Source organism: Zosterops lateralis (genome assembly GCF_965231275.1).
Source record: "Zosterops lateralis genome assembly, chromosome: 1".
Lineage (NCBI taxonomy): Eukaryota > Metazoa > Chordata > Aves > Passeriformes > Zosteropidae > Zosterops > Zosterops lateralis.
The window spans coordinates 90,891,244-90,917,229 of record NC_139762.1 but is presented as its reverse complement, the minus strand read 5'-3'; the positions used below and the strand labels follow the sequence as shown (position 1 = coordinate 90,917,229).

Below are 25,986 nucleotides of genomic sequence, written 5' to 3'. Positions count from 1 at the left end.
AGTAACCTTATCCAAACAAATTTTCAATACACTGCAAAAACATATGTGCACTGTTGCTGTTGTTCTAAAATTATTCTTCAAATTTATTCATAAGAGTAACTTTCATCCCACTTAGTCAGGCCTATGGTGCCACATCAATAGGAAGCCTGATCCTTGCAGTGTAACAAACATGCAAATATACAAAATCTGAACACAGAGCAACCAGTTTTTTCCACACACTATAGTAATAGTCAGCTGTACAAAGCTATTTGCCAGAAGTCACAAAGTAGATCCATTCTAGAGTCAAATATGGAAGGTAGGTGTCCTGGCTTCCACTTTTATTGCACTATGCACCAGACTTTACTGCTTCCCAAAAAGCAAAATGGCTCTAATGGAAGCAATTCTCTTGCTTGTATTTCTACAGGGAGCAATGCAAGAGACACAGGAGAAACAACTTAGGAATATTACAGTTGTCATTAAATCCTTTTTTATCAGTTCCTAGGGAAGAATTTTCATACATGAGTGGCTTCAATTCCACATTTAGAATCCAAATCAGCACTGAAATATTTACATGCTTCCCTTTTACATGCTTGATAGCAGTGTCCAAAGACAGGATTTCAGCATCCTAATCAGGCAAGCACATATTAAACTGGGCTTAAAATTCTGTGACTTCCCTCTCTCCATGCAGCATAAAAAACTTGACTTCTTGAACACAAGTACACTTCTAAAATTTTCCTACTTCACCATGCGTATTACAATAGAAGACATATATACAGAAATAACTACTCAGTGGGTACCATGTAGCTTATTATGTGAATCTGCATACTTTCAGTAATTCAACCAAAGTATTTAAACTGTCTTACCGAGGTCTGAGTGCTCTGAAACCAATTCAGTGAGATTGCTATTCGAAGGTTTGTCATGTTAAACTACGAATGGATTTTACTAACACTCACCTTTGCCGTCTGTGAAGTTCCGTATACTAAGAATGTCATTAAGGTCCTGATAGTGGTTCTGCTTAATGTATGTTGTTTTCTCAGGAGTGTCCTGAAGTTGCATTGTGACCTCTTCCAAGTCTTTGTCCAGCTGCAAAACAAAAAGAGTACAAATCCTTCAATATTCCAGAGTCCCTGTTTCAGGTATCTGCACTGAGACAAAGGTTTCTGTAATTAGACTGGAAGGCAAGTGGTAATGCCATTACTACACTGTGACAAATACGGTTTTCTTATAGCACTACTACACTACCTCTAAAAATACAAGTAACAAATTATGTTCAACTGTGATATTGCACACAAGGCATAGGAGAGGAATAAGCTTTAGTAGAAGCTAGAAGCTGTCCTTTTGAATGTAGAAACAATTCAGGTGTACTTACAAATTAGAGAGATAGGGGCATAAGAAAGCCCAGTCTGAAAACCTCTCAACTATTTATTATCTATGTGTAAAATTGTGGCATATATAGCTACATACATGTATTTCATCCATCAAATTATCAAATATACAGGAGAATATAAGGGAACTGTGGCATGTCCAGTCATGAGAGTGACTGCAGTCAACTCTTTCAGGAATGCACTTTTAGCACTGAGCAGAGCACAGTGTGCTCTCCTCAGAGGCTGACTTGTACTCAATTCTCTACAGCCCCAGTAGAAAACTACAGGAAACAAGCTTCCTAATCCTCTTTGGGAACAGTTGTGCAGGATGTCCAGAGTACGTCCCACTCACTACCAGCTTAACTGAGTTTTAAAAGTGCTGAATTTAGCTTTATGTTATTCTTTACAGAACTAGGACATAGTTACTCAGACTAGATCAGCCAGAGTTGTAGCTGCTGGCCATGGTAGGGCATGTTCCAAATCCCTTTGACATGGAAAATGATTTGGACCCACTGGTTCTGGGAATTTAATCTATTTAAGCAAAGTCCAAAATAAATAGGCAGGGCCTTGCAAGCATTAATGTGGCTGCTCTGATCAGCCTTGCCTGTGCTCACCATCACGAGCCTTGTGAGGCACAGGCTGAGATCTTGTGTTACGAGGCTTAGTAGAAAAAAACTACAGTAGAGTAAAGGAACAGAAATAGCCAGCAGGCAGCTAGGCCTTCATTAAAAATTTCAAGGCTCTCACATGAAAGGGACCTGAACTAAATTTCTTTAACAAAGCAGAGATAACTTTTACTTTTGGACTCTTTGGTAGACTGAGTAAATACTTTTTAGTTATCTAGGCAATTATTATTACTAAGATCTGGGCAAAGAAATAACTATTGCATTAAATCAGTTTTTCTTCAAGTTATAAGTATACAGACTGGGCAAGAACAGGTTAATTTCTTTATGATATGATCAGTTATGGTTATCTTGTCTCAAAAACTGGGCAGTCTTCAAGACTGGCTTGTCATCGTTTCAGGTTTACTGAGCAAGGATGGACATAACTATGAATGTACATATAGCTCTTATAGAATTCATGTAGTCCATGTACTCAGCCTTTCCCTCAGAAGCTACTGAAGAAATCACCACCTTTGTGCCAAAAGAGTCATCTCACATGTTCATAAAGGTATTTTCTACCTTAAAGAAATATGTAATTCTGTTTCATGGAAGATGTAAAAATGTGTCCAGAAAGTTTTTGAGAAAACTCTCAGAGAGGCTGAGAAATAACAGCAACAGCAGCCTCAGAACTCAACCATAAACAGGAACAAAGACAGCCCTTAAGTGCCCCTGGGGCTGCAGAGCTCTGTTACGCTCGCTTGTAAAGGTTACACTTCTGGAGCTGTGGAGCTCAGCATGTCCATGTGAAACAGCAGGGTAATTGGCCTGTCACAAATAAATAGGGCAAGTTTAATTCCATTTCGCTAAGGCACATTTTCATTTCATCACACCTGCTATGTATTTGCTGTACTAGTTAGCAACTCATATAAATTGTCTCTTTCCTGTTATTTCTATGAGGAGAGCTAACTTTTTTCCCTAAAATGTAGTCAGTATTTAAGCAGATTGCAGAAATGTAAAAAAACAACCAATGAGAAATGAAGTGCCTAGGCAGTATATACAGTAAACAATACCTCTGTAATTTTCATTCTCAAGCGGTGGTTCTCTGACTGCAATCCTTCTAGTCGAGATGTGCTGGCCTGATTGACGCTGGTGACTGATGTTGACGTTTTTGAATCTTCTTTCTTTTGATTTTGAGTGAACTGAAACCGTCTGTTCTGTGTGGCTGCATCTGGATTTGTTCGCAGTGTGATGAGCTGAAAGGTTGAAAAGCCTTAAGAAATCCTGCTTTATTTTTGAAGCTATTTATTTTGTATCTCAAAATACTGAAAGGTAAACCAAGAGCTCCTTTTTGACTTTCAAGTATGAAACTCTGGAAAGTGAGCTCTGCTTGCCATGTGCACTACTTGAGATGATTTCTGAATAACTTTATAGAATAGATTGAATGAAAATGATTATGAGAAGGGACGCATTCAAAAATGAGAAAAAACTAATTCAAAAGGTATTTATCTGGATTTTAAATATATTAAAATATATTTTAATATTTTATCTAATGTTGGTTTTTTCTCCTTCATTGATACGTTTATACTTTCAAAGGATATACTCCTTCTTCAAGAAAAAACAATCTACCAAACTCTTCTCTTCCCAAGCACAGTTTTATCTGAAATTTCTCCTTTCCTGCAAGTTACAAGTAACACTCAAGCAATGAGAGACATGAAGCAGGAGTATTAACAGAGAGAACCCATGGGAGATTGCACTCTGGAGATAACAGAAACTTAATTAGGTTTTAGCAACCCAAAATAAACCAAATCTGTTCAAACAAATTAAATAAGTCACTTAAAAAAGGTTAACCTTAAACATATTTAATTTAAGCAAATTTAAGTAAAATTTAACACTCAGTGACAATGTGAAAATATCACCTCAACATGAGGAGAGAAAGCTACTGCTGTTTGGCAGCAGGAAGATTCTCAGATTACTCTAGAGAATACAAAATTTATGTTACTTGCCAAGCAGCATACATATATATTTGTATACAGACAAAGCTGAAGGAGCTCCCTGCCCTGAGAGGATAGGCATAGAATCATAAATCCAGAAGTGTTGAGTTGTCTGAAAAGAGAGAATGGGCAATCATTTCATATGCACAGCCCAGCCAGACTTTGTGCAATAGCTGCATTTTGGAATTGATTCCTCTTATTCTTAAGAGCATGGAACTGTTCTGCAGCTCCAGCAAGGCCCTAACTTCTGATCAAGAGAGATCTGACTGCTCAGACTCTGAAGAGTGCAGTCCTTGGCATGTATTTACAGACTAAGGTAAATGATGCTTGCAGATAATACATTTCATTTTTCAGGTGGTAAAGTAGATGGAGGAGGCTAAGGTGCTCTGTGTCTTCTTCACTTTAGTCTTTGCTGGTAAAATTTGCCTTCAAAAATTCCAGACCTCTAAAGTAATTGAATACAGCGAGTTCAGCCAACGTGAAAAGTTGTATGCCTGAGGATTAAGGGAACTGGTCCATGTCATCATGAGGCCACTCTCAGTTACTTTTGGAAGATGATGTTGATTTCAAGCAGTTTTTGAGGATTGGAAGAAAGGAAACGTCACAGCTGTGTTCAGGAGATGTGAGAGAAGAATTTGGGGAAATGCCTCCTTGCCACCTTCACCTCAGTCCATGGGGGATGCTGCAGTAAATCCTTTGGGGAGCCATTTCCGAACATATTAAGAGCAAGAACATTTCAAATTAGGCTGGTTGTAATAACTGATGTGTCTAAGTCCCAGACCAAAAACTACATGAAGTTAAAGGTGAGGAATGGTAATTACAAAGCTTCTTAAAGCAGCAGGCAGAAGTGTTACAAGAGAAAAGTTTTGCAGTTTGATGTGGTCTAAGTTCAAACTGAATATAAGATAGAAGTATCGCCATTGAATTTTCTTCACCTAGGAATTTATAGCTAAAGATCAGGTGTTTTGCAACAGGGACACGGTATAATGAATTAATTAACATAGTGTGGACTAGATTAAAAAGTCCATGGCCAACACTGTTGGCTCATGCTGTACAAAGAATGAGGTTAGATGAGATTTTTAATTTATTTTTCTACCATAAAGTTAGTGGAACTTATATCTTGCTGTCTTACAGTTTCAATATTCACAAAGGGTCAACACTGAATATCCACAGAGCCAATTTGCAAATAGGCATAAAATGCCACTAACACAGAAAAGGAATATTTTAATCCCTAGAACTGATTTTGCCTTGCTCTGTAGGAAACTGGATCAGAATTAATGTGTTAATGCCATTGCAGCCAGAATTGGTATGCACTTGCTGGGTAGCTACAAGTGAGCCCAGTGTTGTGTTTCAAAATAGATGGAGTAGAAAAAATGGAAGGACATGGAAGCTTCATAAACATGGATAAGCTTGTGACAATTACTTCACAAAGAGAGAATGCATATGAAGATTTTTTCTTTTAAAAAAGTGAAGGGTATGCTGAAATGTACTATAGACACCTTGATACTTAAAACAATAATTAGACATAGAAGTTAATTTCTAACAGGAAAAATATACATAACAGGTGCTTGAATCCTGCAGATAACTTCTACAAGATACCCTTGAATGCAGAAATCTATAATGGTTTTAACAATGTTTGAAAAGTTTTTTATTGGATAACAAGAATGTGTACAGTTAATGTAAGTATGATACAGTATAACACTATAACATTTGTACCTTTAAATTGAGAGGGTAATGAGCATTTTTTCCTCTGATCTCTTTTACTTTACTGTGGGATTTTCCTCATGTTTTTTTTGAGGCACTTGGTACTAAACAAAATGGCAATGGATGAAGTGGACATTCAACTGGACAAGTATAGTAATTGCCATGTTATGGGTAAATAAGATTAGTAGAGCTGACAAGAAGGAAGGGGAAAATGTCACGTATCATTCCTTAGTGTGTCTACATCGTTGAGTAGTTGCCTATTTAGGTTCATAAAAGGACTGTGGGGTAAAATTGAATTTCAGCACTGTTGACCCAGGAGACTGCTGAAGATTAATTAAAAGGAATGCACTTCACTCGGTATGGCAGAGAAGTAGTGGCACTCACCTGGCTCAGAACCACATTACTGCTTGCATCTGTCTGGTTAGTTTAATAAATGAAATAGTGCAGTATTCCAGGTCTTCATTATCATCCCCTGTGCTTGATGAGCAACAGGCTTTAGTATTCACCAGAAATCTTCCTAAGTTACCAAGATTGTGCTAACTTATGACATAATTTCCTGAGGGGAGAGGTTTGGTGCCTGTCTCATTCTAACATCTTACCTAGATGTACAAACTAGGTAGTGTTGGATACAATCTTCTGTGGTGTCCAGATGAGGTATTGTGCAACCTGTGCTGGAGCAGGCTGAGGGGAGAGTGCTTGCCAGCTGTCCTGCTGTGACTGTGGCACAGCACAGCCAGAGGAGATGTAAGACAATATATATACGAGTGCTAGAAGAACTCTCCAGCTGTGAAAACACTCACATGGGCATTGGAAGTGCTGCATTCTAGCCCCCGCTGCAACATCTTTTTCTTGTACCTTATCCAAAGATGAATTTTATTGCTAAATAGCTAAGCATTTGGAAACCTGACAATACATGGAAAGAGGTTAGGGACTTCATGCTAGGAGGCTACGGTTCATGTTTGTATTTTGAGTAAAAAAGAACTGAGAGGAAAAATGAGGGTAGGATAATTGGGGTTTAAAAGAAGATCAGAGAAAGGGGTTAAAAAAGGAATCAGAAAAGTAATTTCAGAGCCTGTGACAAGAGAAGAGAAAGATGGGCAGAGGAGCATGAAAGCAAAGGAGCAAAGGGCATGGACAGCATTAATAATTCTCTTTGAAGAGAGTTCTGACATTCTTTGGAGGTATTTTTGGCATCAGCATTTTAATATGCATTTTCATATGGCTTACCCCCCTAAATCTTGCAGTGTTTCAAAATACACTCTATTGCCGTGTTTGTGAATTTTCCCTCAATTTAGAACAAAGTTGTGAATCTTCCCTAAGATCCAGAACAAAAACATGACTATACATGTCTGTATGGCTTTTTAATATTTGAGAAGTGAATTGCAAAACTTGCAAAAACATCCTGTTTAGTCAGTCCTGAAGAACGAATTACTTTGCTTTTTTTTGCAGATCACAACTCAGCTTCCATTGCTAGCCTGTGCCTCTAATTTCCTTCAGTGGTTACACTTTGAGATAAGTTCATTAGCTTGTTTCTCTTGCTTCTTTTGCACACACAGTTCTTGGCCCTCCAGTAGATGGGATGCCACTTAGCACCAGAATCTAGTGACTACAATTTGCTCAATACATTGATTGAACATGGTCCAATAAAGAGCCTTTTATAAATACTCACTTGAAAAATCTAAAAACAGATTCTAGAGGCAAAAAGACCTACCTTTTGCTTTGCAAATGTTTCAGACACCCAACTGCATATGTATCTAATTTGGGGTAATAAGCTATGTTTACACAAGCCACCTAAAAAGAATACAATTGAACATTTTACTTCAAAACATCGAATGCATTCCCTAGTACTTGAGGCTTTTCTGTGTAAGTGTATGTAAAAAACAGTTTTCCCTTCATTCAAGATCTGTCATATTCATGTCTAAAGCTTAACTCTGCAAGAGAACTGATCAAGTTCCAACCCTCTGTGTCTTCTTGATTCTTCCAACAAGGCATAATGAACCTGTCCTCAGAGCCCAAAAGAGCAAAAGGAAATGAAAGCACGTGTCTCCCAGCCTGTGCCTTGCTTAGTCCTTTTATATACCAATTAATTAATATAACTTCAGTGTCAGCATTTGCAGCATACATATGGTTTTCTTCTGAGGTATTGACAAAGCCTATTTTACCACCATAAATGAATACTTAGAGGTTTCAACACAATTGATCTCTCATCGTGGTAGTGAATGAAAAAGATCTTACTATTTTGTAGGTATAGAAACAGAGATTTTGATGATCTTGTTTAGGGTGTGTAAGAATCTTAGAATATCCTGGGAAGGGACCCATTGGGATCACTGAAGTCCAGCTCCTGGCTCTGCACAGGAACATCCCAAGGATCACATCAAGTGCCTAAAAGCACTGTTCAAATGCTTCTCAAACTGTGTCAGGCTAGTGCTGTTACCACTTCCCTGGATATCCCTTTCCAGTGCCCAATCACCCTCTGGGGGAAGAACCTTTTCCTAATATTCAACCTAACACTCCCCAGAGACAGCTTTATGTCATTCCTTTGGTACCTATAACTGGTCACCAAAAAGAAAAGGGAAGAAAAGAAACACGGCAGAGTAGACAACAGGATCTGTCCTCCCTGAATCTCCACTCACATCACTCTTTCCAAAAATTTCCTGAAAGCTGGAAAGAGAGACTTTTCCATTGAAACTACAGAAAAAAACCAGTCACAATTTCAGTAAAAATACAGGCATTAGAAGCTCATGTATTCACACTTTCTCCAAAATGTCATGAAGCTGTTTTTCCTTCAGGGTCCAGAGAGAAGAATTTATAGATGGGCTTGGTTAAGAATTCATTTACGTCCCCTGCACTTGATAAACACCTACATGTTACATCATAATTACAAAACAGCAGGAAAAAAATGCAGATCCATGCAAAACAAATTCACCTACCTTAGGTACAAACACAAGGCAGAGTGTAATGGTGCTGCAGAATATTATGACTAAAGCAACGATGCAGAACTGCACATTGGGTTGGTCCCGAGTAAGGAATGAAACAGCAGCACCGATAATGCACATTATCCCCACGTTGTACACACTCATTCCAATGTACTTGCTGTCATTCAAAGCAGGAATGCTGACATTTCGTGTTTCCCAGGCGAGGAAACACCCAAATAACTGAAATGGTAAAAGAAGGAGAAATGATGATAGTTTTAAGAGGAATTTGCTGTCATCCAGAAAAAGCACTAATTTAAAACAGGTATGTTTTCCAACTTGACAAATACAGGCAATATTACAATTCAGAGATATACACCTACCTTTTGCTCAATATCTAATTACCCATGTGATTTGTTTTGCTCACTAGGACAGATTCCTCCTCTAACAAGAAAAATGTGAAACCTAAAATTAGTCGTGATTGGAACAGATTTTTCTAAGTGCTATGGTTATCTTTATTTCATATTTTAAATAATTTTTAAAGACCGTCCTTGTTTCTTTTCAAAGATATAATGTGCATTGTTATTTTAGCTATTTTTAGCAGCTGTTCTCAGTATACTCTTATCAATCCAGCTATTCATTACATGATTATCACCTACATTAATAAGCAGTAGTGCCAAGATGTGTCCCATGAGAGATAAGTATACAATGTAGAAAGTGTCACCCGAGTTGCTCAGATTACAATTATAATGTCTTTTATTATAGTGGGAGTTGGTAATGGCCTTTCAATTGCAGTTGTCTAATGATTTCTGGCATAAAACATTCTTGTGGCAATTTTTTGTTTGCTTTTCTCCTTTGGTGTATTTTTAAGTTTTAGCCCCTTTGTTATTTGCAATATCCTTTTGCAATTCAGCAGGGGAAAGCCTTTAGTGGAAGAAAGCCATCTCCATCTTTGAAATTTAATTAGATTTTTCTGCAACATGAACTGCTGCAGACAATTATTTTCTTTCCCTTGCACTCCTCAGAGGAGTTCTGGCAATGCAGTAAAAGCCTAAATGAACTCAAGATGTTGTAAATAGGTAACCCAGCCTACAGCCTAGGCAAAGCCCTGCAGGAGTGTATGGTGCCTTGGGAAGCATGACAGACAGTAGATGGTACTGGATGGAAGGAAAGGACAGAGAGAGGAACTATCACTGAGGTGCAGGACATGGTTTCTATGTTTTCTAGCTTTTTTTTCTGATCACAATGCAGGGGCAGACAAGAAGGATAAAGAACAAAGGTGCAGGCCCATAGACCTAGTAGCCTTCCTCCCAGACCATCCTATTTGTCCACTGCCATGTCACGGCGACAATATTCTCTTATAGACAACTTCGATTTATGTGTAATCCAGGAAATTGGACATCAGTGGGGATGCCATTTGAGGGATTAATTGCAGTTGTCTATTATGGTTTACCTTCTATTCTTCTGTTTGCTTTTTTTCCTATGGCAAATAACCTGGACTAGAAGAACAGTATTTGGTTGCCAGACAAGTAGAAGAGAGTAGGGAAATGGCACACTGATGTTTGCTCTACAAACTTGGGTTTCAACCCAAGTTGTAGTAACACTGGGACACTAGTAATGCAAGCTTCCTTGATTATTCGCTTAGTTTTAATCTCAAATAACAATGGCAACAAAGCCACCCACTTGTGACTCAGCTGCTTTGCACTCCCATATAGGCACTTGCAGGCTGCAGCCACCTACCTACTCATCCAGGCACTTCCAACCAGAACATGCTGCTGAACTGCCAGCCCTGCCCTCCTTGAGCTTGTCTGCTGGCTTGTTTCATTCTCTTGCCTACAGCACATATGTCACCCTGCCACATGGTCATGAACAGAGATGGCTGGGAGGATTTGACAGATTAGGCATCTATTTTCAGCCCATGGAGTGTGACAGGCTGCAGGGGCTTCCCAGTCCAGGCAAGCAAGGGATGTAGAGCCATTTGCTCACCCACTTTCCAATGCTGCCATCACTGCTGCAATTCCTATCAAGATACATTGCCACAGCAACAGCAGCTGTAGTTGCCCTTACAATCTCTACCCAATTCGTTCTCAGCAACATTCCCACTCTATCTCTCTACATGCTGCTGCAGGAGATGGTCCTGTCCAGGGAACTCCATTGCCTTGTTGTTGCAGTCCTGCCTCTTCAGTTTAATCTCCTTTAGTAGGACTAGAGCCCACACCTCACTCTGGCCCATTGCCTCTCTTACTCACCCTCCCAGCAGCCCAAGAACTGCAGGAAGAGCAGTAGTGGCTGTTGCACACAGAGCATGGGAAGGAGATATTCTCAAGGAGTCTGTAGACAGCTGCCTAGGTCAGCAATGGGTTTCAGCCATTCAGCTAGGGAGCTGAGGTGAGTGAGCTCCTAATCAAGCTTTGTGCCAGAGCAGCTCATCCCTCTGATACATTATCAGAGCCCCTCTGGTAAACAAGGTGATGCTTCCAATAGGCAGTGTGCTGACAGCACTCCTTTGCTGTTGGGTCTGGCACTTTGCACAGGCAGAGCAGGAAAGCGCAGACTCCTTTTCCGACTCTGCAGAAGCAAATTGTCGCTGTCTTCAGTGACCCAATCCCTGGGTGCATGGGGGTGACATACAGTGGTGGTACCCTTTTTCAGGGCACAAACCTGTTCCCCTCAAGCCCCACCATCTCAAGGGCCTCCTGTTCTCCATTCCCTGCACTCTTGGTGCTGCACTCCTCAGTTCTGCTGCAAATTTACATTTCACCAGCTCTGAAATGACAAACAGGCTGGTCTGGACCAGCTGTTTTGAGGGGTAGAAGGAATCCTTGTTGACATTTCTACATCACATTTTTAAAGGGATGAGACCCTGATTAAACATGGAGAACATTTCTATCTTCTCATACTATGGTTAATTATTAATGAGATTTTTAGGGTTGTAGGTCATCCCTCACTCTCCTCCACTCCCCCTAGTATGAACAGATTCCATTCCAAAAGCATTATTCTGGGAAAACAGCCAGCATACTTACATGAGGCCAGCACTTATTACAAATAATGGGGATGAATTTATAGCTGAGGCAGTTATAAAATGATCTAAAATATCAATTATAATGGAAAAAAGATCATTTGAACAGTGTTGTGGGGGTTATGGTTTGGCCCACTCTCATTTATAATTGAGAACAACATGGAAAATGGTTAAATATCTTTCACATGAAAGGAAGATATATGCTTATTTATACGATAACTAAAGAAAGAAGCAGCTCTTGCAGCAAGTGGATTTCCTCAGAATGAAGCACTATAAATCTGGGAGCATTGTTTTTAATTTTTATTAGCATTTTGGGTAAGATGCTAGCCTCAGGAAGAGAGACTTTTTCTAGAAGTCACAGCTCATCTCTGAGATTCAAACATGGATAAAAGCTGAGAGTTTTCTGCTTCCTGCTACCAGGGAATGGTGACTGCAGAGGTGATCCTTGTTTGCCTGGTACAGATGCCTGCAGGGCTCTGTGGGGCTGGTAAGGTTTTTCCTCTGAGATAAAGCCTTCCTGAGGGAACATGATGCTTTGCTTTTCCTCCACCTGCCCTTCCTATTTTACCCCTTCCTGAGGCTCAGACAATATGCACACATGAAAGATTCAGTTTTATGACTCTAAAAATCCTGTAAAATGGCTTGGTTGAGGAATGGGATGCAGGCATTTGCTAGTGAAAGGTCCAGATTTCTTGAATATGAAACTTGGGAGCTACAGTTAAAAACACAGAGTCAGACTACATAGTTCAGCTCTTCTTTACTCCTGGTACCTAAACTTTAAACATTCACCTTCCCCAGGTAATAAAATTAGATTTCAAATTATCCTTGGGGGCACCTAATTCTTGAGATTGCAGAATTTAAGGATTATTTGATATTTTTGCGCTGCCTGCCAGGATTTGCAATGCAGCTGTTTCTCCTAGAGGGCTCAAGCTGCTAAAGGCTTCTCAGTCTGTCTACTGGCTTGGGCCCCACACAAAATACATCAGCAGCATCTTCATTCAAGGCAATGATGCTGGTGATGATGCTGGGGATGACCATTGCATAGCTTCAAGTTTGGAGAGCACAGTACAATTCCAAATTTTGCCTGAGATGTCCTCCCTAACCCTAGAGCAGAGTCTGGTTTCAGAAGGAGCTCTCAAACTTCTTCCAGAGCTGTTGGATTTTATGCAATGAGAGAGTGACTGTCTTAATTAATTGGGCACTTGTGTGGGATGTTCTTTCTGATCTCTGCTGAGGGTTTTGATTAAACAGTCTTTAGAGAAGGCGTGCATAAACACACACTGGGATGGAAACAGGCAGCTCTTAGCAGTGCTAAAGTGCTGGATTCCTAGTGATGCAGAACACATCTGTCCCCACTGCTTTACACCAGTTACGATTCCCATCCTGAGGCTTCTGATGGACCCCACGCATTTCTGAAGGAGTTTGAATAACTCAGGGCTACACATTCCCCTATAGGAAGTTGTTGCTAAAATTTAAGGACACTTCAGCCTACTGTCATATCTAATGGCCTAATTTTAGTCCTTTTTGGATCTCAACCAGTGACACTGAGAATGCAGCTAGGAAGGCTTCCTACACTGTTATTCACTGTTATGAACTTAAAGCCTTCTTCAATTTTGGTGGTCTGATACACACATCTTCTTGATGTATAAAGGGCCATAAAGTATTGGTTTGGATTTTCTCAGATGATATGGGCAGCTGTACAGGTAGGATTGGTTTGTTTAATCTTTTGTTTGAGGGTAGGCAGCTTACATTTGGCACTGATTTAGAGTATTATATTTGCAGCTGTTTGTATGGTAGGTCTAGGCTGTGTTGTCAGTCTGTCTAAAAAGGCTGTGAGAAAACCACTGTATACATTTGGGGAAAACAGTATCTGAAGACAACAGGATTGTATCATTGTGATTAAAGATAGAATAGTAGTCACTAAAAAAACCCTATATTAAAATGTTAGAGGGCTAACAGGTGTATGGAGAATATTATACTTGTGTTTACATTCAACAGGCAAACTTTAATTTTAAAAAATCTTGTACTGACCAGATTTTGATACTTGGGAATATAATAAAAGTGTTTATGGCTGAAGTATTGGAAAACATTTAACACTGTTTTTTAAAACTCTACCAGCTAGTTAATTTTAAATATTGCTCATGAGAATTACTGCTAAACACAGTAACAATTACTTGCATCCAAAATATATATTGATGCAACCAAGTGCCTAATTTGCTATTGGATTGCACAGACTGTCACATGACAGGAAGGAAATTATTTATTCACCTCCATTGCCTTGTACTGCCCTTAAAACATTTTTAAATGTTTCATTTCAAAGTCATGTCAGCTTAGGTTATGAACAGTATTAGGAAAGAAAGATAGAGAAAATTACACCAAAGATGTCTGACAAGAGCAGAGAAATACCAGAGGAAAATCTCCAGTCTTGTCAGAAGACATGCTTGCCAATAACTAGGGGATATGGTTTTGGACAGATTATACACTGGATCAGGCTGCAGCTTTGCAGCTAATTGCTGCACTGTAGTAGCACTGACCCTGTTCACTTGTGGATTGTAGCCCCGCTGTGTGCCACATAACAGAATAAAAGCAAGCCTTTTCTTCAAAGATTTTACATCTGGAGATTTTTGTTTGTCTTGGTTTTTTTTCTTCTAGCTAGATTACTGTGAGATTTCCCCTCCTGGTCCCACCAAACCAAGGTAGTTCTGGACTCTGGCCTGTAAAGAACTTTCAACCTGAAGTAACTGTGAAGCTTGACTTGTGTGTTTCTCTACTCAGGTTCATTCATTAAATCTAGTTCATCACAGACACTGGCACATTTTTATTTCAGTGAAATGGCTGCAGATATTAAAAAAAATTTTTTTTTTTTTTTTTTCTTTTTGTTTTGTTTTTTTGTTTTTTTTTGTTTTTTGTTTTTTGTGTTTTCACTGGAGAATTTGCAGTACACAATTCTGAGCTGCTTTCAGGAAGATGCATAGATAAGTGACTTTTTTTTTTTCTAATTACCTGTACAATAAATAAGGTTAGAAAACTGAAAGACAAACTATTCCCTTGTAGTTCTCTTCACTCTCAGTATAATCTGATGTTAAACCATTGCTCACTCCCCTGATCTACTGAGTCAACTGTGTATTTACTTAGTTTTCACAGAGCTGCTCTGGATAGACCTTACTAAGGGGAAGCTTAATATTTCTATTAAGCATTATGACAAGAGATAAATATTGATTTTAGTTGCAAGATATGCATATTCAGCTACTCAGCTGAAGGACTTTCTTCTTAAAGGTCTTGGCAAAACCCTTTATTCCCAGTGCAAGACAGAAAAGCAGATGCACAAAGCTATGAACATTAACAGGCATCTAGATTTCACCTTATACTCCAGCCTCCCAAATCAACAGGTCAATAAAATATTTTCTCCTCTTTCCATTCAGAATGTATTTGATTTTTTCCATGAAAATTCCGCTTAGTCATGAAACACATTATAGTAACTCAGTTGAACCAAATACGCTATTGGTCATTAGCAAATATCCATTTGGAATAGCTTTTTATTGTCTCTGACATAAGATTACTACAATCACAGCTCTGTAAAGAGGTGAAGCACCTCTGCTAAAAGCCAGCATGTGCTACAGTTTAAATCAATTTCTGCTATACAAAAACTGATGCCAATAGACATGTAAGGGAATACTGCACTATTGGCACCACTTCAAAAATATATTTGAAGTTTCCTTATGGTCATATTAGGGAAAAAAATTATGCAACAAAACCATATCGAAATGTGGTTTTGGATGCTAAATTATTGTCCATGTTTTATTGAAGATATAATAAATATCTGGTACCACTCTAAAATACCTTCCCCTATCCCAAAGCTTAACTATCTTCCTCTCTAATCTAAGGATGGGACAGATGGGTCCCACCATATATATGAGTTGGATTCATGCAAATTAATTGATAAGGGGGTAGGTCCTTCTGATCATGAAGGGAATTAGGAAAGAATGCAAATATATGTGTTAAAAATCAAAGGTACTATCAGAAAACAATTGGAAATTTTAACATAGTCTGAAAACTATTCTATTTTTCTACACATCAAATTTATCAATTTAATAAAGGAATTAATTAATAATATGGTTAATATAATCTCATAAGATAATTGGGAGGGACTTGAGGAAATAATCTAGGGCAACCTCTTGCCCAAAAAGCAGACTCAGGTGTGAAGTCCAGATTGTTCATACTTTTATCCAGTCTGATTCTGGAACTTTTTAAAGACAAAGGTTGATCAAACTATCTGGGTGAGTTGCTCCACTGCTTCACTTTCCTTAGTGACAAAAAAAAAAAAAAAAAATCTTTACATCCAGCTTTCATTGACTAAATATAAAATAACAGTAAAATAATAAAAGGAGGAGAAGGTGTTGCACACCACAGCTGTACTGATCATACACAGCTCCTGGACTCAACACACACAAAGGGCTCAAGCACCTGGAGCTTGCAGTGAGAAGTTGCATCCAACATCCAGCAAGGACAGCCAGACCATTCCTCAGTACCACGTGTAGGTACCTAAATGCTCTCAGTGACCAAGTTTTCTGCTGGGTATTTGGGAACTAGTGCCCATCAGACAACCAGCATCTGCTTCCCCTTCTGCCTGCCGAGGCAAGAATACCAAGTGCTGACTGAAGACTGGCCTGCAGGGCACTGACTGGAACCCAAGCTCTAAACCATGGTACCTAACTCCCTTTTTTGAAAATCTACTTCCAAGTGCATGGAAAAAAAAAGGAAAAGTAATATTTATATATTAGCCAACAAAGCAAAGGAAACTATTGGAGAAGGGAGAAGGGGTAGCAACAAGTATATTCACAAACAGCAACTGAAAGATGTTTGTGTATGTGCTGTAAATGATCTGTCCTAAACTGCACATGTGTAAAAAAGCTATTCTTACCTTAAAAATTGTTTTGGTTGCTGTGGAATGTAAAACAAACAAGCAATAAAATTGACCAGACTGGACAGAATGTAACAAAAGTTAAAAAGAGAAAATTCATTATAATTATTATTAATCAAAAATCTAAAATAGATGTTGTGGGAAGGTAAGTTAAAGGTAAAAGTTATAGTAGTAAATGAACGGCTGGCAGCATTAACAGAATTCATAAGGATTTATAAAAATGTAAGTTGAGAAAAATGAATCATAATAACGATTCATTCCTTGGAAGATGACAAATTCAATAGCAATGATGCACGATAAGATACGTTTAACAAGGGGTTTTGTCCTATATTTACATAGAGATGGAAGAGTCCATTCATATCTTGCCAAAACAGTGACGTGCAGCTTATTGCAGCAGTAAGAGAGAGCTCTTGAAAACTCTGTCAAGACAAGAGTTGCAATCACAGAAATCCCACAACTTACACACAGTAGTTCTAAGAATTGATTTAGAAGTTGTCTGAACTGCTGGCTTAATTGTTGATATTTATTGGAATTCTGGCAAAACTTCACTTAAGATACAAAGAGGCCATATGGGAAAAGAGAAAGTGGAACACCCCCAGTGATTACAGAGCTATTACCGTAATTTCTGTCCTAAGCAAATTAATGAAATGGCTGACACATGAACTCAGCCAATAAGTGGGAAAAAAAAAGGGATAGAAATATAATTCAAATTGCTATTTTTTTAAAAATGAGTTTGCAAGAATGAATAAAGGTAATTACATTCATGCAGGATACATGGATTTCTGAGTAGTGTTTTTCTTAATACTGCACAGTATCATTATTTAAATATAGAATGCTATAAAATCAATATAACAAATTTAAACTGGTTGAAATATGTGTGATGGATCTCAACATATAACTATTAATGAGAAGCTACTAAAAAAAAGAGGATAATTTTAAAAATAATTCCAACTTAGGTTTTCTCATATATGTAAATTGACTTGGAGGAGATAATAACATGGCTGAAAATGACGCAGAGGAATAAGACAGGAAGAATGGTAGACAACTCCCAGAAAGATTTTTAGAGAAATCACATAAATCTGGCCAAGTGCAAGAAAATTTGCCTAGAAATAAGGATATTAGGTCATTTTAGAGTAAGAGGGTTAACATATATGCAAGACCTACCAAAGTTCAAGGCTTGGAAGTAAGAAAAATTCAGCCTTAGGAAGCAGAGGATTCTTTCGGACTTGAAATTAAGATTGAACTTTATCCCAAGGATATATTTTACTTGAATTAATATTTTCTTTGGCTTCTAAATCAATTACAGAATTGTGTTGGGCAGTATATCAACTATAGTGAAATGTTGGAATATGAATCATTATAAGAAAATAAATTTCTTATTCTTAGTGACATTTATTAAGTCCTATGATGAATATGCATTATTTTTTTCCTGTCTCAGAATGAAATACTGATATTTTCATTCTTGGCAAGGTTAGCTAAGAACAACACATTAAAAATGGTGTATGAGAAGCGGTCACTACTGTTAGTTACGGCTTAAACCCCCCTGAATTAACACAGGGCAAAAGTAGGATTTCATACAGAGAGCAACAGTCAAGCTCAAAATATAGTTTTGCCTCAAAAGCCTATTTCTCAGTAGCTGAATAACAGGTACCTGTTATAACCTGTAATAACATGTCACAATGAAACTTCCAACATATGCACATCTTGAGTCATATGTACATCTTAACTCAAAGCATTATTAGGAAGAGAGGAATTAAACAGTAGACAAGACTAATGTGTATGTGACTAATAAGCAAAGCATTCTAGGAGTTCAGTCTCGTATCATTCCGGCTGACATGAGGCAAACAACTCATACCCTCAGAAAGATGTTAGTGCACTCCCTAATAATGCATCACCAGCAAGTTTAAGATGGTGTGTTTTTTATCATCCTTTGGAATATATGAAAGAAAGGTTTCAACTACTTTTCAACTATGCTTGTCTCATCAAAAATCAAAATACTGCAACTGACTAGTTGACATGCAACTTACTTAGTTGACACAATGGTGTTCAGGCATAAGTTGGACTCTATCTCAGAAGCCTTTTTCAGCCTAATTGATTTTGTAATTCTGTGATGGTCAACACGTACACATAGACAGACCTTGAATTTGTATGCAAACTTTTTGGAGCTGGACTTGAGACTGACAAAACAGTCAATCCTCTATGTATGGAGGAACTGGAGAAGACTAATACATGGGTCATTAAGAAGATTAATAAAATTGTAAAGGCAAAATTTAGGATGGTAATTTTCCTGTTGCTCTCTAGTCACCTGAGGAATCTGAATCTAATAATAGAGAAGCCGTCATGCAGAGTAAGCATTTCCTCACACCCCTTCAGAGGCAATGGAAAAATTGTGAATCTAACTTTTAGAATTTGCTTACTTTAATGTAGAGGGAACTACTAGATAATGTAGTGTAACCTGTCAGGTAATGCCTTCCCTTATTTTGCTATTCCTTCCCTTCCCTGCCCTTTCCTGCCCTTCTGCGCTCTGCCCTGTGGAGTGATTTATTCATTGCATCAGTGCATTTAAGATATCAGATGGACAGCATTGCTTTTACTTCAAGACAAAAAAAAAAGAACTTTCTAACCTTTTTTAGGTTAACCCCATTTTTTGTATTCCCATTTTGAGATAAGAGGCCACAGTAAATAATTTTGGCCCAAGTAAAGCCATTTCACCTTAAATATTGCATTGTGCTATAATTAGCAATACTAGCTCTTTAGTATATAGCGTGTTAAATTAGATATATATTTTATTATTAGAAACACATAATTTTGTATTAGCTAAACCTCTATAAAATGACACAGTAACATGACAGTTTCTGGGTTTTTTTGTTCTGAAGGCAAAGTATGTGTGGTGTACAGAAACACCTTTCATAATGAGATAAAATGCCTCGTATCACTCATTTACTCATCATAGCAATTATTTAAATGTTTCAGATGAGTATCTTTCTTTTTAATATGTAGCCATTTGTATGTTAAGAGGGCACTGGAGTAATCAAAGTGTATATTTCACTGGTGGTTATGAACCACTGCCATTAGCGAGTAATGGCATACATAAAATAAATAAAACATTAGTAGCACTTAAGCTAAATATTATAGATATACCATAAACCAAAAAATTCAATAGTTAATTGGATATTTTACATATGCACATATATGCACATATATAATGTCTAATAATGTAATGGCATTTGCAAAATAAGTTTGAAAATGACACTTGCAGACTTAAAGAGAGTTACATATCTTGTAGAAAATAGTCCAACATACATGCTGACAAGCCAATCAAAGGCAAAGGACTAGTGAGAATCCAAGCAGTTTGACTACTGTCTAACACCACTCAAACTTGAAATCTCAAAGAAAGTTGCCTGAGAACATACATTTAAAATATTTTAACTGAAAACACTGATGAAGTTATTTAAAAAACAAAAAAACCCCTACCATTTGTTTGAATCTTAATATGGCCCCAGTGCTGATCAATGTCATGGCTCCCAGCTTGTGGTGCCCTTCAGGACACAAATTCCTTGATGCTGTGCTACATGCCAAGGTTAATGTGCATCCAGAGCCACCCTGAGCTGACCAACCAGTGAGACATGCTGAGGTGTGGAATCTCTCCTCAGTCCCGATCCCTTTGGAGGGAACGCATATGTCCTAGCTCGTTGTTTCACAGCTTGCTTGCACATTCTCTGAAAAGGAGGCATCTACACCTAAAGTTGTCTTTTTTTTTCTCTTTTTCTTTATTAAATGGAAAGCTGAGAAGGCTTCCTTTTGGCTAGTAGCTCAAGAATCAGAGCTCTCACCTGGGACCTGGAGATACTTGGTGCTAGCATCTCCTTGCTTGAAGGCTCACCTCAGCAGAGCGGTCTGACTGCAAAGCAACTGTTTCTAACCTAAAGAAACAAAACTGCTCATCCGTCCCTGCTGAACCTTTTATTGGATATTTAAAGACTTTTCAGCCTGAAAAAGGCATCAGGAAAAGCAGCAGGACTCATAAGAGCAGTCATTCATAGGAGAGAGGGAAGAAGAGGACTCCAGGCACCAGCAGCCCCTCTGGGCAGGAGCACCAACCACACTGAGTGGGAGCAGCTGATCCAATCTTCCCCCGGTGTCCTAATGAACCAGCATGCTCCAAATGCACAGAACAGATTGACCCCTTCAGGCAGTGTAGACTAATGTCCATCAGGCTTAGAATCCAGATGGGGCTCAACTTGAGATAGGTGTTCTGCTGGTCAGTGCTGTCAGTATCGGATGTTTTCAAAACCTTCAGGCTCAGGAGCTTTTAATCACTAATAGTCACCTTTACAGTTTCTTTTTTTTTTTTTTTTTTTTTTTTAATTATCAAGCCTCAGGGTCCCTGGTTCCTGAGGTCTGTTTTACTTACTAAATCTTTTTATGGAGATGGGCCTCAGTGATAAAAGGGTTATTTTGATTCAGGCCCCAGATTAATTTTGCATCTCATGACTATTCCTCAAATACACAGGCAACTAAGAGGCAAACATCTTGGACAGCCTAGTTCTACCTTTTTGCAGAACCTACAGGAATTTGGATGATTTGACTTCTTTATTTACAAAGTTGTCCCATTTATAGACCCATCTTTTCACTACTGAATTTCTAAGCTTCATTCAGCTTAAATGCTACTGATGTCTTATTTATTTTACATATGCATATATCCACATATTACTGTCTAATGAACACTAAAACAGATCTGTTTATAGAAGTTGTGCTTGAGGCAGCTTTTACTCACTCCCAGCCATCAGGAAAGCAAATATAATTCAGTTCATGCCTATGAGTAAAGAGCAGCTTGAAGTCAGTGCTGTGCAGAAGAAGCTGTGCTTACCATCAGCAGCCCTTTATAAGCATAGACAATCCCAAGCCAAATGGTCATGTGGGTGTTTTCGCAGTGCTCCAGGATTGGCCGGATGGAGATATCTCTGCCCGCAGGGTCCGGCTGCAAAAAGAAAAGGTGAAATGTTTGGACTCAGATTTCCTTTGCTTCACACCTCAGTAGTACTTAACTCTATTTTCAGTAGATTGAGGATTCGTGACAAAGTGGACAACTTAAGGGTAACTTATGATGAAATCAGACCCATGAACCTGCAGAGAAATACAGTGAAAAGCAAGGATCTGTGGAAACAGCTGCTACTACCTGGTGAGGTCACATCTACTGCAGATCTAAAAAAAAAAATCTAAAGTCACTATGTATTTAATAGTGTTAGTCATATTTATCAGCTTTAGGACATCTACTTTTTATATATGGCAAACAGCTCAAAAGCACAGGCATGAAAGATAATATATTTAAATTTCTTTTTCCTTTCACCTGCAGTTCTTATGTCACTGGCAAATGGTTGATAAAGAATGTATGAAACATTGATGTGTTTCAGGTGGTTTTTCATTGCTAACCCTGAGCTAAATCCAAGACCATTTACTATGGAAACTATACCAGTAGCTTAGGAGAGATCATGAATCAAAAAAAAAAAAAAGGTCTTTTAGAGACAGTGATTGCCTGTGCAAAATGAAGTATTGCTGGAAGGTTTGCAGCTTTCCATTTATTTTGGAAAGGAGATTGTATAATATTGCAGAATCAAGAAGACTTGAAGGCTATCAGAACTGTTTGTATGAAGGAGGAGCAACAACAAAGACTCAGACAAATCTGCAAGAACCACCCCTTGACCCACTCAATTGTTTTTTTAATGGACAGGGGAAAGAACAGTTTACACCCAGAGAAAAGGGTTACTAGCTACTATGCTATGTACAATTAGAATAGATATTAGAACTGCTAGAACAAACATCAAACTGCTTGTCAATGATATACATTGTAAAAGAACACAAGGACCTTGTATGTGATTCTAAGTGAACTTGTTTTAGGTACATATGGCAGAACACTCCTGTTGGCTATTCTCAGATGCACAAACCTACAGTCTGCTATGTTTACAGAAAATCCTGCAATACTGAAAGCTATTTTTCCTTTCTACTTTGAAAGACTGGATTTGAACTTCAGCCAAACTAAGATCAACCCAGACATAGCTTTCTGTACCTGATTGTCCCAGTGGGCTTTTCAATTTTCCTTTTTTATGAATAACACATGTAAAATATCTCATGCAGAAGAATAATGATTATTATATAAGGAAAAAGGAAGTTTTCACCAACTGAAAAGCAGAATTGTACATGGAAAGATTTTGGGGAGATCTGATTAATTTCCTGAAGCTTATTTTTCCTCCCCCGATGATGTATGACTTCTGCTATGTATTTCAGTGGTCACAGCAATAATCTTCAGTTCACTTTCTTCCACCAGTGTTTTGTATGTGAGGCATTTCCCCTTATCTCATACGCTGTAAAAAAATGAGAAAATCCAAACAACCTTGTGCTATGATGCACTGGTTAGTCAAGCTATTCACAATTTTCTTTGCAAAGCCCTCACTAGGCACACATTAACATTTAAAACCTTTTCCTACCCTGAACTTCTGCAGAAATCCTAAATGGAAAAATAAAGCTCTTGGAAAAAAAGGTGTCCTAAAATAAAATAAGATAAAAACCAAGGCAGCAATATTAACTCTCCCAAAGAGCTTATGACTCCATCCTAATGGTTGTTGATGGCAGGCAAACAACCATTAGCTGAAGAACTGAAATGAGTACAAACATTAAGTGTCATCACAACATTTAAGATGCTACAAATGTGTGTCTGGGGATCAGCTGAACTACCTCATTCTCCCTGATCAATGACAAAAGCCCAGTGCTAAAATTCAGGTGCACTGAAAGCACCTTTTTCATGTCAAAGTTACAACCAAATGTGTTTAACATCATTTTTTCCTATTATGTAATAAACTTCACAGGACAAATCATTCACACTGAGCTCTGAATGTGTTACTGATGTGTCACCAGGACTGTACTACAGAGAAATTTTTCTAAAATTCTAAATTACATCTAAGCCTGCCAAAATCTCTATCTCTCATGGTCTGGAATTACAGAAGTGACATAAAATTTAAGATTTTGACCATCAGAGTGCTTTCCTTTTTTTTTTTCCTTCATACTAGTGAGTCAGCACAGGACTCTGTCTTTGCTTCCCCAGTTCCACATCCCTCCTGCCATTTCTTCTACTTAAGTTTCACACTTTTTTGAAGCAAGAAAGTGTATAAATAAAGAGGACTTTCACCTGTTCTGATGGGTAATGTCATATGGTTTGTTTTCCTTGTTCCTGGATTGTAAACTCTAAACACACCTGGACTGAAGGATTCTTCCACTTTTAAGTAATTATAAGTAATTGGAATAATTACCTGCTTTGAGGAATATTACTGAAATGAAAACTTCTATTTGGTTTGTGGCAGATTATATGTTGATATAATTTTATATAATTTATATATTCTCTAATGAAAATTTACTTCAAAATTGGAAAGTATATGTCCATTCATTACTCAAAACCTCTCTTTTAAGATCCAGACACGAAAATGATGAAGTGGAAAACATAATTTCTTTTCAAATACTATTAAAGAGTAAGCATGGTTTCCTTAATAGGAAGATTGTCAGATTTTATGAGGCATGATAGTTCAAAATTGATGCTAATTAAGTAAAAGAGTGTGTTCAGATTTTCTTTGTGAGACAGGAAAATCTTGTGAAGTGCTCTAGGTAGAGCAGGGAAAGAGAGAATACTGATTGCAGCAAAAGTGTACATGTACATTTTGAGACTCTCAAGGTGGTAGTATTTTAAACAAAAATTTGCTGAGGTCCTGTGCATGTGGGGTTAAATGTTGGTAGGTAGCAGGAATTTTAAAGTGAATGGATTTTGCTGATTACTTATCACTACCGCAAAATGACATTCCTGCTCTACTGCTTTTAATTTGCCATTCTGTTTCTTCACTGATTTTGCATGAATTAACTAATCATAGATAAAGCTGGGTTAAAAAAAGTATGATATTTTCTGATGTCAAAAGAATTTTTGAAAACTCTACAATTACAGCTGAATGGGGCACTTGACTGACCTCTCTAATCATCCACCATTTGTGCACTTTGTTATTGCTTTAGAGAGGATGACAACATAAATGCTACCAGTGATTATATATGTACTGGAAATTTGCCCTTTCCTTTTATAGAAAACAATCTCAATGCCCTTCAGATGTCATTCTCAAAAGCCTGAAGACCTCCTATCTTGTGATTAGGCTGAAGCTTTCCTACCTCTTCTGAAACCTAATAAGGTTTCTGACATTGACATCAATTTCTGGAGTGCTTTCAGCAGTTGAACATAAATAGTTTAATCTGTTCACTTCATACAAGAGTTGTGTATCATCATCAGTAAAATGCTTGTTTTACATGAGATCTACTAGGTCTAGAAAGCAACCTAAACCAGTAAACAGATTACCCACAGAATGTTGATATCCCCTGTATGTGTGTATTTAAACTATTATAAGTAAATTCTGTAGTTCTGTTGCTTTTTCATTTTCTTTGCTCTTCAGTCTTCTGGGAGGGTTGGCAGATGCTTGTCATAACAGGTGACTGATGGCCTAGGTGGGAACTGGCAGAGTGAGAAGTAAAGCTTAAAACTACCAGGAACCATCAGGGAAATCTGATTTTTATTTATTTATCTATTTTTAATCTATAAGTACAATTTCTTAGTGGTTATTGTAGTAGCCATAATCCCTCTGGAAGAGGCAGATAGTCGTATGATGACTAATGCACCTTTGACTTATTTTGTGTCTTTATTGCTATTCCTTTTCTGTAGCTTCACAAAGTTTTTAAAAGAAGGAAGGGTCTGTGTTCCCTGGGACATTTTATCCAGCAAATATCTGTGAAGAACAGACTGGGGCAGCACACAGTATCCAAAAGTCCTTGACGTTCCTAAGGTAGTTTTTCCACACAGTCTCCTCATCAGGTCCCTTGGCCAGCAGAGCAGAAGATTCTATTTGCAGAGCTGTGGTGCTGCTGTGTGACAGAGCTCACAGGAGGTCACTCTCAGCAAGCTCACTGAGGACATTGCAGCATATTCCCAGTGTGACTCTGTGTCATTTCTGAAGCTGCACTTTCACCAGTGAGAAAGTCACAACATTAGGCCTCAGTTCTTTCCAAAAATGAGCATGGACCATAAGGTAAATTGTTGCACCTTCTGTTTACTATGTTTAAAAGAAACTGTGCATTTCCCAAGTGTAGGAAAATGCAGGATCATACTCTTTGGTCACACTGTTGGAATAGCTTTCATATACCAGCCCACTCTGTATTATCTTTCCTTTAAATTACTTCAATTGAACTGGCATAATGACTGTATACTACACCTAGTTTGCAGTGTGAATTAGATATCTCTGGCATCTTTAATTTGGCATATTAACAGTCATATGGAGCTCACATGTGATTCCTTGTCTTAAAACTCAGACTTTGCTAAATTAGAAGATCGTTCCTACTTAAATTCTCTTTTTTTTCCTCCCAAGGATAATTATAGCTGGTTAATACTCTAAATTCTCTAAAGGTGTTTCATAAAA

The 25,986-nt window shown here is 38.0% G+C and overlaps 1 protein-coding gene across 1 annotated transcript in view; it reads right to left on the bottom strand.

Moving 5' to 3' along the window:
- The window catches only part of GABBR2 (gamma-aminobutyric acid type B receptor subunit 2), a gene marked incomplete at both ends in the record, with an annotated part of 453,856 nt that overhangs the window by 15,249 nt on the left and 412,621 nt on the right, over positions 1–25,986 (bottom strand). The window contains 4 exons of the mRNA XM_083878236.1: positions 933–1,062; positions 3,016–3,198; positions 8,571–8,795; positions 21,363–21,473. Of these exons, the coding sequence (XP_083734362.1) occupies positions 933–1,062; positions 3,016–3,198; positions 8,571–8,795; positions 21,363–21,473 (649 nt within the window). The remainder of the gene's footprint in view (positions 1–932; positions 1,063–3,015; positions 3,199–8,570; positions 8,796–21,362; positions 21,474–25,986) is intronic.